General features: G+C 39.6%; 2 protein-coding genes across 2 annotated transcripts; both read left to right on the forward strand.

Annotated features, from left to right (window-relative positions):
* Positions 1-2,153: 2,153 nt before the first annotated feature.
* LOC134674326 (uncharacterized) lies at positions 2,154-7,766 on the forward strand. The gene is made up of 4 exons (XM_063532351.1): positions 2,154-2,342; positions 2,822-5,290; positions 5,766-5,980; positions 6,635-7,766. The coding sequence occupies exons 2-4, from the start codon at positions 5,234-5,236 to the stop codon at positions 6,918-6,920; spliced, it is 558 nt and encodes a 185-aa protein (XP_063388421.1). The 5' UTR covers positions 2,154-2,342; positions 2,822-5,233; the 3' UTR covers positions 6,921-7,766.
* Positions 7,767-13,902: 6,136 nt separating this feature from the next.
* LOC134674327 (loricrin-like) lies at positions 13,903-16,091 on the forward strand. The gene is made up of 2 exons (XM_063532352.1): positions 13,903-14,164; positions 14,868-16,091. The coding sequence occupies exons 1-2, from the start codon at positions 14,090-14,092 to the stop codon at positions 15,240-15,242; spliced, it is 450 nt and encodes a 149-aa protein (XP_063388422.1). The 5' UTR covers positions 13,903-14,089; the 3' UTR covers positions 15,243-16,091.
* Positions 16,092-16,126: the final 35 nt, after the last annotated feature.

A 16,126-nucleotide genomic window follows, 5' to 3' on the forward strand; every position in this document is an offset into this window, starting at 1 on the left:
TTTATTATAAGTTACAGTTATCAACTTATCTCTTGTTTCATAGCTAATACATACTTATATTTTTATGACGCGTAGTTTTTTCTGTTGTGTGAAAATATGTACCTAAATATTTTTGTGTTTCAGATATGCCTGTCAATATGTCGATGTTTTCTGCGGAAAAAAACAAAAACCAGAAGAAATATTACATACAATCACAATACGAGGAGCTCAGGCGTTCAGTTCAGTCAAAATGGATGGGATAACCCATTACACGATAACACATATGGCATACATACTGCGACACATTATTCGGCACATCATATAATGGCAATGGACAGTGGCGATGGTCATGACATAGCTAACAGTGGCGCAGGGTGTGACATTGGCGGTGGTGACAGTGGTGGAGTTTGTGACAGTGGCGGTGGTGGCAGTGGTGTATGTGACAGTGGCGGTGGATGTGACAGCGGGGGTGGAGGTGACAGTGGCGGTGGATGTGACAGTGGAGGCGGTACCGACTGAGAAAATATATGTAAAACTCATATTATTTTTATTACACATATGTATGTTAGTCTTGCCTGATTTATAAAGAAATGTATAAGAATATAATGTAGGTACCTATAAAAATGAAAATATAGTTGGCAATAGGCTGAAAAAATAAAAACAATCATGAATAAAAAAATGGTGACATTGATAAAAACTGTACTCTTAAATGATCATAAAATGGCAATAAATATAATAAACATTATAATAAACAATAAAAGAGGCATAATTAATTATACTGAGTTTTAAATTTGTAGCGGCTGTCCCTTCAAATGTATGTTTGTTTTAATAACTACTATGAGTATAAACAATATTTGTAGGTACATTATTTTTATGGATTTTTGCTGGCGTAAATAACCTAATAGGTACATATTTATTTTTAAAATTAAACTAACAAACTAGTGCCTACGTCAATTCTTGGGATTAGTTGTCTAGCGGACCCCAGGCTCCCATGAGCCGTGGCATAATGCCGTGATAACACGAGGAAGAAGAAGACTTATTTTTCACAATTCGTTCCATACATTTTGGCACAGCCATGTGTCTTGTAACGTCACAAGTAGTATACTATGTTTATGCCGGTTTTGGGCCAAAACTTTTCCGCCAGAGGGCGACAGTAGCGCCTGGCTGTTTAGTACGGACGGGCAAAGATCCGCTAGATGGCGGTGCTTGTTAGTTCCCCAATGATCCCGCTAGATGGCGCCACTTTGTATGTGAGTTAGTTGTTGATTCGCTTAAAGGTATAGATGTCGCCTCGTCAGTGGACACCGTTAGTTCCAAACGTTGCGGCGTTAGTTGCGGCGTGTAACTTTGGATGCCCCCCTGCTTACCCACCAGGGGGTGGCGGAAGGCTACCGGGCTGGATCGGTTTAGCTTTACATATACTACATCTGTGCCAAGTGAATTCATCCAATACCAAAATTTGCACGTGCCATACATTGGGTGACACTACTTCCCTCAGTTTTGTGATTTTATGCAAAATAAGGTTGAATTAGGGTATTTTTTTTTTCAATTAAATGTGAACAAAACGTTACGCAAAATAATCAGAAAATGCGTCCTTCCTCGTACATACCATAAAGATAGTTCGATTTATTGTGGTGCAATAAGAACAGGAAAATATATGCAGCCACGCAAAATTAGATCTTAGCTGATTGATTTAGTAGAATATGATACTGCAGTACGGGAGGAATGGCGACGGATTGTGAAGCTTGCCACCGGCCCTGACATGACGACCACGACCACTCTGACAAGAGTGTGACGACAAAGAAGAAGAAGATACTGCAGTGTTTGACACTGGATTCGATTCGCTCGTCGTTCCGATGTTTGACCGAGATACTGCTATGCGCGTATTATAGCGATATCCCGCTCGCACATCGGAGCGACGCACCAACCTTAATTAAAGCAGCGCTCCCGATGAGTCTCCGGATTTACAATGACCGACCGGTCTATCCACGTGCTTTGGCTTGTCCAGACGTAATTTGTGTTTGCTATGAATGAAGACATTATGGCGAAGGATTAAGGTTTGAATTTGAATGCAACATTATTTGTTGTGGGGAAAATCCAATGTTATTAAACGCAGATGGCATGCTCACTTGTCTTGTTTGTTTCATACTGCCTCAGAAGTTGTTGATCACACCTCTGCGATAACAACTTAAAGCTCGTATACCTAATGGATTTAATTAAATTCTTCATTTCTAAAACGCAGTACATAAAAATAAATTTATATGCTATGGGGTTGTGAAAATTCGTGAAAAATGGATGTCAATGGTATGCCCTGGTTTTTTTGGGTATTTGTGGCCATTGTTTGTTCTTTTGCAATCTTAATCGTAAGTGTCTTTTAATGTATGTATTATAATGTAATAATTATACATTTTAGTATTATCGATGCATTTTCAAACTATGTATATATTTTCGTTTATCTAATTAGTAATGATATCTTTAAAAATCTAAATAAAATAGAATTGTCAACATTATAAATATGTACTGATAAGTGATATTATATTTAGATAATTTATTATTTAGTTTACATAAGTTTTGAGTACTTTATTTATTGCTTACTAATAGTATTTTAGTTTAAGTTTTATTAAAACTTATTGCATAAAATTAAAAAATGTACCTACAACTGGCATTCTCCACCGAAATGATTGAAGTCCTCATGGAAGCTTTAAGTCCAGCGTAATTAGCGCTTCACATCCCCCCACCACTCATTTAGTGTGAATAGCAAATGCAGCAAGATACTTAGTGTAAAATACTACTAAATAGATTTTAGAATACATGTTAGTAAATATATAACGTCATTTTACAGTTCCTCAAGACAATAGTTGAAACATGCGAATACTGCTGCAGCGACAAACCTAAGCCTAGTGTGAACCAGACACCCAGGAGCCGTCACATGACCAGCAGAACTTCAGACATGGAGAGTGGTTTTAGCCCCGGCATTGACGCGCCACCAGCCTACGATGACGTCATGTTCAGAAGTGGATGTCACAGTTTGGGAGGAGGTCACGCTGATTGTGCCACTGGAGCTGGTGTTAGTGGCGGCGTTTGTGACACTGGAGGTGGTGATAGTGGCGGTGGTTGTGACAGTGGCGGTGGTGATAGTGGCGGCGGTTGTGACACTGGAGGTGGTGATAGTGGCGGTGGTTGTGACAGTGGGGGAGGCGGTGGTTGTGACAGTGGTGGAGGAGGAGGCGGTGTTGATTAGTATTTTTAAGGATATATTTTTATTTAGTAACTTTATTTATGGTATAAATAGTCAGTGTACAGGCACAACATGTTTCATTCATCACACAGAATGAAATAAACTAGACAGGCCAATTCGAAAGGACATTTATTACTTGTCTAATGTCTTCGTCTCGTTCGCGCTAATGCATGTACGAACAAGTCCGAGCAAAATGAACGCGCAAATGATAACTAACTGATACCAGTTAGATATCATTTGTGATGACAAGTGTAAGTACGTTCGAATAGACCTGTTGAATTTAAAACAAAATGAATGACATTATGGAATTACAATGTGGTTATTTTCGCGTTTTAAAGTAAATAGCTACAGCTTACAAAAAATAATTTAACTCTAAAAGTGTGATGAAACTGAAGAAATATTAATTTGTTGTATTAGCTTATACAACAAATTACAGTATGTATATTAAATGCTCTCTATAGGAACTACTACTGCCGAAGGTTAATAAAATAGGTACATATTTTAAGCTTAATTTTGAAATACATACGAATTTAGCTGGCATGTTTCCTTCAGTTTATGCCATATTTAGCAAACTGTGTTAAAATGTAATTATGTTTACGTAATTGGAATATGACATTATTTTAATGGCTACATGCGTTTCCGTTTGTGAAAATAACTATGTTTAATTGTAATTCTTGTAATTCTATGAATTATTGTTAAGAGAAACAATTAAGTAATTCTGTTTGGAGTACTTTACACGATATTTTGATTATGAAGCTGCTAATATGACTTTTGTTTTTGTAAGTGATAAAAATATGTCATTATCTCTCATTATATCTCAAATCTTATCTTTACTTTTTCTTACACTAAAATATGTATATACGCAGGAATATGTGAATCCACTACAAACAGCCTTTATATTCTCAATGCCGGGATAACGCGAGGAAAAAGAAGACTTATTTTTCACATTTCGTTCCATACATTTTGCCACAGCCATGTTACATGTAACGTCACAGGCCGGGTCCTTTTTGTACGGAGCGGGACGTTCATTTGCGATGCTCGCGCCATATTCTGAACTGTTTCTAGGATACAATAGAACCAGATTACAGGTTTGTTAGAAATATTTGAATTTTACGTGAAATAGAAGCTATTGGAAATAAGTACTCGTATTGATATCTTCCAAAAGATAATCAATACGCGCTGGTGGCCTAGCGGTAAGAGCGTGCGACTTTCAATCAAGAGGTCGCAGGTTCAAACCCCGGCTCGTACCAATATGTTTTTCGGAACTTATATACGAAATATCAATTGACATTTACCAGTTGCTTTTCGGTGAAGGAAAACATCGTGAGGAAACCGGACTAATCCCAATAAGGCTTAGTTTCCCCTCTGGGTTGGAAGGTCAGATGGCAGTCACTTTCGTAAAAACTAGTGCCTACGCCGAATCTCGGGATTAGTTGTCAAGCGGACTCCAGGCTCCCATGAGCCGTGGCAAATTGCCGGGATAATGCGAGGAAGAAGATTGATATAGTCCAAAAAAATTATGCATGTAATGTAGTTTAATCGACAATCTAACCGGCGCGGCGCCGTCAATAGTTCAACGCACGATACTTAAAATACGGGACAGTGTTTTGTCTCTTTGACTTTTGCATTGTATAAGCAAGTACACACGGAAAGCCACTCGATTATAGATCTTAGCACATTGACTTAAAGTCCACGAATATGAATGATATTTATAGACGCCAACGACGCCATGCTCGTTGCCTTGGCATTAACACAGAGCGATAACAATCGCGCTCGTTTCCATTTTAAACCGTATGATCATTATGTAAAGATCATATTTCAGTGCATAATGCAATATATATGACGACGAGTTAATAGTAAACATGGCATTCGGGCGCGGACGCTGTTTTATCAAAGACGCGTGGTATTCTGTTTATACGTTATTTGGAGAAATAGTTAATAGATTTTAGAACAACATGCATAAAACAGTTAAATTTTTAGTGTTTCAAAGCTAATGTTCAGTGTGCTGTAAGGAAAATGGATGAAGTGCTTGTGTTATTTACAATCTTTGTTGTTATTATTTTTGGAGGTTTCGTAAGTTATTTTTTTTTATTATTTCTCGTGATGCAAAATTCAGATCATATAAACATGAAAAAATTAATCGTGAATTTATTTATTTTGGGTATCAACAGCATATACATACCTACATAGCATAGTGAATAGAAAACATACTCGTACTTAATATCCGATAACAAAATGTCCATGAAACAACTAGTGTTCATTTTTATTTTTTTAGTTGTGTTTCTCTTTATATGGACTATACAAAAAATGCAACCACAAGACAAAACCTACAACAAATACTATAATATAAGTTATTTTTTTTTATTATTTCTCGTGATGCAAAATTCAGATCATATAAACATGAAAAAATTAATCGTGAATTTATTTATTTTGGGTATCAACAGCATATACATACCTACATAGCATAGTGAATAGAAAACATACTCGTACTTAATATCCGATAACAAAATGTCCATGAAACAACTAGTGTTCATTTTTATTTTTTTAGTTGTGTTTCTCTTTATATGGACTATACAAAAAATGCAACCACAAGACAAAACCTACAACAAATACTACAGAAAGAAAGACTCAGGGTCAACGGACAACACGGTGGAACAGAAATATGAGCGATGATGATGATCGTTATTTCCGAGATGACTGGCCCATGGCACCAGTTGTCAACGATTATAGTTATGAGACCAGCTACGATGAAGACGGGTTCATGTAAGTACATGTACTAAGCTCCATATATTTCAATAAATTTTATGACCTTAATGTAAAAATTAATTTGTAGGTACACATTTCTAACACTGAATTAAATTCTGGTTTTTTATATTATTAGTGACAGACGCACGGCTAGATAATATTATGTAGGCAATCAAGGAAACAAAAACTCTCTCCAAAAACTTAACTCCCTTTTATGATAACATAGGTAGGTATTATGTTTTTTAATCTACTCTGTAATTCTTTAAAACAGTCGGAGGACTATTTTTCTATGTTGTTTGTTGTGCTTACTATGAGGTTTATTCTGATTGTAATAACAGGTTCAAAAGTGACATTTTCTTGAACCAGAATCATAATTTTTGACACTGACAGTTCATATCCAACAAACCTAGAACAAATTCATAACCCGTTATGTATTACAATCAGATACACTGACTGTTTGTTATGTATAACAAGTTAAGGGGCCCACTGATTAACAGTCCCCCGGACGGTATCGGCCTGTCAGTTGTTCGAAACTGTCAAAATTTTGCTCCAACTGACAGGCCGATATCGTCTGGCTGACTGTTAATCAGTGGGCCCCTTTAGACGTAATGGTCATTACCAGTTTTAGTTTTAATTACGTCTTAATTTCACTTATGTGTTTCTATTTTTCAGTGGACGTCATCATGGAAGTCACAACTTCGATATACCTCACATACCTAATATTCACATTGACAGCGGACATCATAATGGCAGAGGCCATCATAACGACAGAGATGACAATTGTCACGACAGCAGAAACGACCACGGATGCTGTGACAACGATACAGGCGGTTACGCGGGTGGTGGATGTGACAGCGGTGGTGGTGACACCGGCGGTGGTGACACCGGCGGTTGTGACAGTGGGGGAGGATGTGACAGTGGGGGTGGTTGTGATAGTGGGGGAGGCTGCGATGATTGAAACTTTAATTTAACTATGTGGCATTTAGTGTAGTAAATGTATACTTTTGAGTCGTTTACTTAAAATGTGGCACGAAAAACGTTACCTATGTGAAGATTAAACCACGAAACAAACGGATTAAGAATGAATATTTTCCTGATAGCTTTATTTTTAGGGTTCCATACCCAAAGGGTAAAAACGGGATCCTATTACTAAGACTCCACTGTCCGTCTTTACGTCCGTGTGTCTGTCTGTCACCGGGCTATATCTCATGAACCGTGATAGAAAGTTGAAATTTTCACAGATTATAATTATATTTCTGTTGCCGCTATAACTATAATACTAAAAACCCTCGGTGGGCGAGTCTGACTCGCTCTTGTCCGGTTTCTTACAATCAAGCCAATTCGAACCTACACTGACATCAGAATAATATTTGAATTGGCGTTTGGTGTCTAAGCTTTTGAGACGGTTATCCCCAAACATTTTGACACCGTTATGGATGGTAGAACGCCAAGATGACCTTCTTCCAGCAAGCTCCTCCCAATGCTCAGGGTCGATGGCGCAAGCGCTCAGATGCCGTTTGAGCACGTCCTTGTAGCGCAGGTGCTGACCACCGTGCTTCCGCTTACCCACTGCCAACTCACAGTAGAGGACAGCTTTAGGCAAGCGGTGATCATCCATTCGAAGGACGTGCCCACACCATCTGAGCTGCCGCTGCATTAGTATGGCCTCCATGCCATACATTCCGGAACGACGCAGGACCTCGGAGTTGGGAACATGGTCCTGCCACTTAATCCTGAGTATAGACCGCAAACACCTCAGGTGGTAAGTGTCTAGTTTCTTTATGTCTGTTTTGTAGAGGCACCATGTCTCTACGGAAAGAGAGACCTAAGCCCTCCTACGTGTACACGCTCAACGAAGCTGGCCAACTGTATTGTCACACGTGCAATAGAGTGTTTAAGACCAAGTTCGGCCTGGCCAGTCACATAAGGGCTCACGCTAGACAGCGTCCATGATGTTTATCTGGGGTCGCCGTCATCGAAAACGATGAGGAGGACTATATAATATTTGAATCCTGTTATTTAGTTATCGTGCGTCTTACCCACGCCAATACAGTCATGTGTGGACAAAAACGAGCGAAATGACAGAACGTACGTATAATTATGTGCCATTTTTTCTAAATATTATTATATAATAATAATTAATTTATTAACAACTGACTTCATTAAAAAGGTTTGTCGTAAGTACTTTAAAAACTATTTTTATAATATAGACGTATAAGTACCTAACGCTGATGTCTGATTCTGACTAAAAAACAAGACTATAACTACAAATATAGGTGCTGAAAATAAAAATTATACTTATTCAATTTACTTACCTACTGCTATATTTTAGAGACTTTATACATTTTGCAGTGATAATGATAAAATTGGGTTCAAACCCACTGGGTCAATATTTTTTTATGCATTTCGATGTTTGTTTGATTTGCAGCAAAGTTTCTGGCATCCGGTGCAATGTGCAGTTTTGCTGATGTTTTTAGGGTTCCGTACCCAAAGGGTAAAACGGGACCCTATTACTAAGACTTCGCTGTCCGTCCGTCCGTCCGTCCGTCTGTCTCTCACCAGGCTGTATCTCACGAACCGTGATAACTAGACAGTTGAAATTTTCACAGATGATGTATTTCTGTTGCCGCTATAACAACAAATACTAAAAACAGAATAAAATAAAGATTTAAGTGGGGCTCCCATACAGCAAACGTGATTTTTTACCAAAGTTAAGCAACGTCGGGCGTGGTCAGTACTTGGATGGGTGACCGTTTTCTTTTTGCATTTTTTTCCGTTTTTTTTTTGCTTTTATGGTACGGAACCCTTCGTGCGCGAGTCCGACTCGCACTTGCCCGGTTTTTTTTTAATTATTTTGTCGGAATATTATTTTTGTACAAGGCTATTTATTGCCTAAAAACATTATTTATCTGTTAATTGGTGAAATATCAACATTTTATAATTAAATGAAATGCTTGTTATTCATTTTACAATAAATCAAATAAAATTGTACATTGTTTTCATTAGCTTTTAATAGGTAGGTACTTAATTAATTAAATAATCGATCCCTTTATTAATAAAACTTACTAAACCTCTGTTCACGGCTTTTTTTAACAAACACACATGTCAAAATTACGGATAAAGGGGCCCATTGATTACCAGTTTGCTGGACGAGATCAGCCTGTCAGTTAAACGCAAAATTTGACGGCTCCGAACAACTGACAGGCTGATATCGTCTGGCGAACTGGTAATCTGTAGGCCCCTTAACAATTTGACGCCGTTAGTACGAGTGTAGTAAGTGTGATTAACCTCGAGATTAAAAAAGAGCGTTACATTTTGTGTATTTCTAAATACAAATGATTATTTTTAGGGTTCCGTATCCAAAGGGTAAAACGGGACCCTATTACTAAGTCTCTGCTGTCCGTCCGTCCGTCCGTCTGTCACCAGGCTGTATCTCACGAACCGTGATAGCTTAGACAGTTGAAATTTTCACAGATGATGTATTTCTGTTGCCACTATAACAACAAATACTAAAAACAGAATAAAATAAAGATTTAAGTGGGGCTCCCATACAACAAAAGTGATTTTTTTTATTACCTACTTATACATATGTAGTTAATAACCACAACAAAGATTTAGTACTTACTGAAAATACTACCTCTTTTTTAATATCTTAGTACGCATTTGATAAATATATCAAACTAAACTTTTTCCTAATCAAAGCACGATACCGAATATATTCTTAAACGGATGCCCGCTATTTTTGTTACCCCTGCGCCCTAACATTTTTACTTAAACTTATTCCTAATATACATGTAGGTACTTAATATTGACTACGCTCATGAATCCCGTGATATTTATGATTTTTATGTTATGTAAGGCTATTGTATTGTATTGTAGTACGGGCGATTTTCCGCAACTCGACGTCTTGCGCCTATTTTGCGTGATATGGGGTGGGCTAGTCTTGCCAGCCCAGCTCCTCGAGGAATCCTATCAGACCTTTGATGTTGAGTAGGACCTCGGGGAGGTCTCTCGGGGATCCGAGATGTTTTGCCCTGTATGGGGCCAATCCGCTGCACTCCAGCACCACGTGAGAGGCTGTTTCTTCTTTCTCCATGCACCCACGGCATAGGGGACTGTCTGTGACACCTGTTATAAAAAGATGTTTGTTAAAAAGTCCATGACCTGTTATGACACTGGTTACCATACTCAGTCGAACCTTTCCTAGTTGAAGGAGCGTCCTTGTGAGCTTACCGTTCATGCTAGGCATGGCTTGCTTGGCCTGTCTGCATCCAGCTTGGTTCAGCCAGTGTTCTGTGTGTAGTTTCCCTGTACGTGCCAGCAGCATTGAGCGTACCTTACTAAACGGTATCGGGAGGATCGGTTCCGGGCCAATAGGCCCCGCACCCGATCCTTGTCTGGCGAGCTCGTCCGCGGCGTCGTTGCCTCGGGATCCACTGTGTCCTTTGATCCATTGTAAGGTGATCTTATTGTTCTGACATACCTCCATTAGTCGTTCGTGGCATTCGTGTATAAGTTTGGATGTGATTATATGGCTTTTTAGGGCCATTAAGACTGCTCTACTGTCGGAGAGTATGCGGATGGAGGATCCTACTACCTTCCTTGCAGTGATGGCAGCCGCCGCGTTAATAATGCCCATGCACTCAGCCTGGAATACCGAGTTATGGGCTCCTAGCGGAGTGGTGATTGACATGTTCAGGTCTTCTGAGAAGGTTCCAGAGCCTGATCCGCTGTCTGTTTTGGACCCATCAGTGAAGATTCTCAGCTCCCGGGGATTGAGTCCTTCGCAGTTGTCGTCCTCAAATAATTGTATTTTGTACCTTTTGTCAAAAATGGCTTGTTTGTGAGTTCGATCCGTACCCGCCATGAGCACCGGAAACTCGCTGTATAACTTTTCCAGGCATGTTGTGTGAAGAGCTCCTGTGGTGTTAGACCATATATTGAGGGTTCGTAACCTTACCGCTGAGAGACTGGCCTCTTGTTGTATGTGTAAGTGCAGCGGTGAAAGGTTTAGCATGACTTCCATGGCTGCACGTACCTACATTCACGGTCATAAATGAGCATAACCCTTAGTATTTACTGTGAATGACCGTGAGTGTATATTTACATTCCAATTTAGATTCATAAAGTTATGTAACTAACATATGAACATTATTTTTAGCTTTTCAGTTCGCTTTAAAATGCAGCAGTCGTGTTTTTAATTTTTTAATTAATTATTTTATTTTAAACATTTCAGTGAAAAAAACTAAGTATAAAACTATGATTTAAGGTAGGTATATAGATTTCCCCCGGCCATTTAGTTTGTCCACGAAGTTTTTTTTTATGTGGATATTAGCTTCTGGAACTGGGACCTTTTAATTAAGCTCACCGTTCCGGAATACGTCCGGGCTTCTTTTCTGTGGACAATATGTGGATGTGTTCACAATTTGGGATATTCGACATTTTTAAATACATATAACTTCTTAGAAAGAAGTAGAAATTTTTAATTATAATGGCCATGAGGGTTTGAAGGTCCACAATAAAGACTCATAATTTTGGACCGCGTGCAGCGCGCCACGTACGTTGGGCTACGTTCGACTCTTTTAGTATTATGAGAACGTCGAAGGCACCTGGCTTTGGACCGCGTGCAGCGCGCCACGTACGTCGGGCTATCTACGCCCGACACTCTTAGTATGTTCGGCGCCCGGTTTTGCAACGCGTACGGCGCGCGATATGGGTCGGGCTACACCCGACGATTTAAGCATGAGGGCGCCAAAGGCACCCGGCTTTGGAACGCGTACAGCGTGTCTTGTACGTCGGGCCACGCCCGACTCTTTTAGGATGAGGGCGCCGAAGGCGCCCGGTTTTGAAACGCGTACAGCGCGCCACGTACGTCGGGCTACGCCCGACACTCTTAGTATGAGGGCGCCGAAGGCGCCCGGTTTTGGAACGCGTCCGGCGCGCCACGTACGTCGGGCTACACCCGACGCTTTAAGTATGAGGGCGCCGAAGGCGCCCGGTTTTGGAACACATACAGCGTGCCACGTAAGTCGGGCTATGCCCGACGCTTAAATATGAGGGCACCGAAGACACCCGGTTATGGAACGCATACAGTGCGCCACGTACATCGGGCTACCTACGCCCGACACTCTTAGTATGAGGGCGCCGAAGGCTACGCCCGACGATTTAAGTATGAGGCCGCCCGGCTTTGGAACGGGTACAGCGTACCCGACCACGACCAGTGAAACCTGTGTCGAAACGTCGGTAAATAAAGGTAATTGAATATAATTCGCGTTAGACCCGTCTATAATGTGAGTTAATGCGTACAGCGTGTCTTGTACGTCGGCCTACGCCCGTCTCTTTTAGGATGAGGGCGCCGATGGCGCCCGGTTTTGAAAACGTCCAACGTTTTGAGTATGAGGGCGCCGAAGGCACTCTGCTTTGGTAAGCGTAGAATATTATACTAAAGGTAGGTACGCCTCTTTTGGATACTTCGGGCTTTCGGCCCTACGCGAAGTTTACCTTTGGTGCGCCTTTAATTTGGTGTTCAGATATAGAATAACAATACACTTCTATTGTTACAGTCGACCTATACAAGTATAGAAAGACATAATATGTATAATCATTGTCACTTAAATACTTCTTACTATTATGAAAATTAGTTTAGTACTAAAGTTAAGAAGAAATGATTGAGGTTGGTATGTACCTACCTACCTAGGCACGTGTTAAATCAAAATCTGTTTTTTTACTGTCGGGTTGAATTAGTAGTCAAGTACAATTTTATTCACAAGAAATATAAGAATGCAATAAGCCATAAATTATTCAAACCCTATCAAACGCTTAAATCGAATTTCACAGGTTTAGATTTCAATAGGGCGATTTAGAACATGTTTGTGTTTAGTTCCTTTTACCTTATAAAAATATATACAAATCATATGGATGATTTGTATATATTTTTATGATCAGCAGTCAATACCCTTTCATTTGATAGCTCACTAAATTAGATAGAAGGATTTATTTTTCTTAGCACATTTTGTAAATCCTTATTTAACCAAAATAAGACTTAAATGCGTATGTTGCATATATATTTTAAATCGCCTTTCAAGGCTGTTCATTTTGAGACCCCACTCGATAGGATTGCCAGATTTTTTTTTCTAAACGTGACGCAATTTTGTGTATTACGTCCGCCATATTGGTTTTATAATAACGTCACATAGCCTATGTTAGTCGGGATGACGTAAGGATTCTAATGATGTATCATACATCTAAATCGGTTAAGGCATTCAGAAGTTATGGTGGAATAAAGAAACTCACATACATATATACATACAAACATGAACGCTGAAAACAATACACTCTTTTTGTTTGGGCAGTCGTGTAATAATCAAAAAATGCGTCCTTCCTCGTACATTCCATAGGGATAGTCCGATTTATAGTGGTGCAATATAAGAACAGGAAAATTTATGCAGCCACGCAAAATAAGATCTCAGCAGATTGACTTAGTTAACATGTCAATTGTCAATAAAAAGCCACAGAAATGTGATACTGCAGTGTTTGACACAAGCGGTTATCAAATTGAATGCGATTCGCACATCGTTCCGATGTTTGACCGAGACAACACTATGCGCGTATTATTATTGTACGGTCAGAGCGACGTGTGAATCGCAATTCGCATTCAACCTTAAAGCATAGGGCCTACCGTGAACCACGTTCGACATGTTGCCTCTCTGTCGCACTTGCTAATTCGTACGTAAGTGTAACACGGAGGCAACACGTCGAACGTGATTCGCGGTAGGCCCTCAGCGCTCTCGATGAGTCACCGGATTTACAATCAACTGTTTATGCACATGCGTTGGCCTGTCCAGACGTTATTCATGTTTGCTATGAATTTAGACTTTATGGCGGAGAATTAAGGTTTGAATTTAAATGCAACATTATCAGTTGTGGGGGAAATCCAATGTTATTATACCCAGACGGCATGTTCACTTGTTTGTTTCATACTGTGTCAGAAGTTGTTGAATAAAAGACACGTATGCGATACTAACTTAAAACTATAATGGATTTAAAAAAATACTTTAGTTTTAAAAATCAATACTTACGGTGTTGCGACATTATTCTTTAATTTTTGCACATAAGTGTACTTAAATAATGGATGGCCCCCCAGGTCCGCCCTGGTTTTTTTGGTTATTTGTGGCATTTATTGCTTCGGTTGGATTTGGAAGTGTAAGTTTATTTTAATATAAATGTAATAATACTAATCTAATAATTATCTATAAGTACAGTTGAAAGTATTAATTTATACCCATTTTGTACCTTGTCACAGTAACAATAGTTTGAGTTCTCTAGCGACTTTCATATTGATCGTCACTGTGATACGAAATGAGTCATAAATTACTTTCGACCGTACCTATTACTCTAAGGCTCACGATTCTAGGTACCTATAGTACTTACTTATTTAGTTCGATGAAATTTAAATCAATCAATCAAAGCATTTATTTTCAGGCTACTAAGGCCCATAAATACATACCTTACCTTACAAACTTACAAATATATATTATACAATAATAAAAATCTTAAGGGGGAGGCCTTTGCCCAGCAGTGGGACAAATAGGCTAGAAAAAAAATCTTAAATACAAAAAAATCATTTTCGTGACGCAGTTTTCTATTGCGGCGTCACTTGCTCTGGTGTAGGATTCGGTAGATTCCCACGGAACCGCCGAAATATTTTCGGCCACACCTTTCGGCCAGAAGTCCGTGCTCGCGATGGCCACAAAAATAAATCATGGGCCATCGGAACAGACAGTGTTTTGATTTAGATAATTAACTTCTGCTGTATAAGATTTCCTTGAAAATTAATCATCCTTTAATAGATTTTATAATAATGATAACAGGTGTTTTTATTGTAAAATAAAATCTTATTTTACAGTTCCTCATGGCAATCATTCGAGCGTGCCAAACCTGCTGTAGCGACCAGTCTAAGCCTCACTTGAACCAGACCCGCAGAGGCCGTTACGTGACCAACAGACCTTCAGACATGGAGAGTGGTTTTAGCCCCGGCATTGACGCGCCACCAGCCTACGATGACGTCATGTTCAGCGGTGGTGACAGTTGGGGAGGCGGTGACACCGGCGGTTGTGACCCTGGAGGTGGTGATAGTGGCGGCGGTTGTGACACTGGAGGTGGTGATAGTGGCGGTGGTTGTGACAGTGGGGGTGGCGGTGGTTGTGACAGTGGGGGCGGTGGTGGTTGTGACAGTGGGGGCGGTTGTGACAGTGGTGGAGGAGGAGGTGGTGTTGATTAGTATTTTTAAGAATATATTTCTATTTTGTAACTTTATTTATGGTATAAATAGTCCGTGTACAGGCACAACATGTTTCATCACACAGAATGAAATAAACTAGACAGGCCAATTCGAAAGGACATTTATCACTCGTGTTCGTCTCGTTCGCGCTAATACATGTACGAACAAGCCCGAGCAAAATGAACGCGCAAATGATAACTAACTGATACCAGTTATATATCGTTGTGATGACAAATGTAAGTACGTTCGAATTGACCTGTTGAATTTAAAACAAAATGAATGGCATTATGGAATTACAATGTGGTTAGTTTCGCGTTTTAAAGTGACTAATATCTGCAGCTTGGTTCCAAAAAATAATTTGGCTTTAAAAGTTTGATGAATCTGAAGAAATATGAATCTGCAGTGTTAGCTTAAATATATGTCATCATCATCATCATCATCTCAGCCTATATACGTCCCACTGCTGGGCACAGGCCTCCTCTCGAGCGCGAGAGGGCTTGGGCTATAGTCCCCACGCTAGCCCAATGCGGATTGGGGACTTCACATACAACTTTGAATTTCTTCACAGATGTATGCAGGTTTCCTCACGATGTTTTCCTTCACCGAAAAGCGACTGGTAAATATCAAATGATATTTCGTACATAAGTTCCTAAAAACTCATTGGTACGAGCCGGGGTTTGAACCCGCGACCTCCGGATTGTAAGTCGCACGCTCTTACCGCTAGGCCACCAGCGCTCTAAATATATGTACAGCAAGTATATTAAATGCTCTCTATAGGAATTACTGCCGATGGTTAATAAAGTACATATTTAAAGCTTAATTTTGAAATACCAATTTATTGAGTAGTGAGTCGTGGTTTTTTTTATGTATTTATATATACTTAC

This window comes from Cydia fagiglandana, chromosome 20, assembly GCF_963556715.1.
Source record: "Cydia fagiglandana chromosome 20, ilCydFagi1.1, whole genome shotgun sequence".
Lineage (NCBI taxonomy): Eukaryota > Metazoa > Arthropoda > Insecta > Lepidoptera > Tortricidae > Cydia > Cydia fagiglandana.

Coding starts and splice junctions, on each gene's coding strand:
- LOC134674327 (XM_063532352.1), top strand. CDS start 14,090: ATGGATGGCCCCCCAGGTCCGCCCTGGTTTTTTTGGTTATTTGTGGCA. Junction 14,165..14,867: donor CTTCGGTTGGATTTGGAAGT/GTAAGTTTATTT, acceptor CTTATTTTACAG/TTCCTCATGGCAATCATTCG.
- LOC134674326 (XM_063532351.1), top strand. CDS start 5,234: ATGGATGAAGTGCTTGTGTTATTTACAATCTTTGTTGTTATTATTTTT. Junction 5,291..5,765: donor TTATTATTTTTGGAGGTTTC/GTAAGTTATTTT, acceptor TTATTTTTTTAG/TTGTGTTTCTCTTTATATGG. Junction 5,981..6,634: donor TACGATGAAGACGGGTTCAT/GTAAGTACATGT, acceptor TCTATTTTTCAG/TGGACGTCATCATGGAAGTC.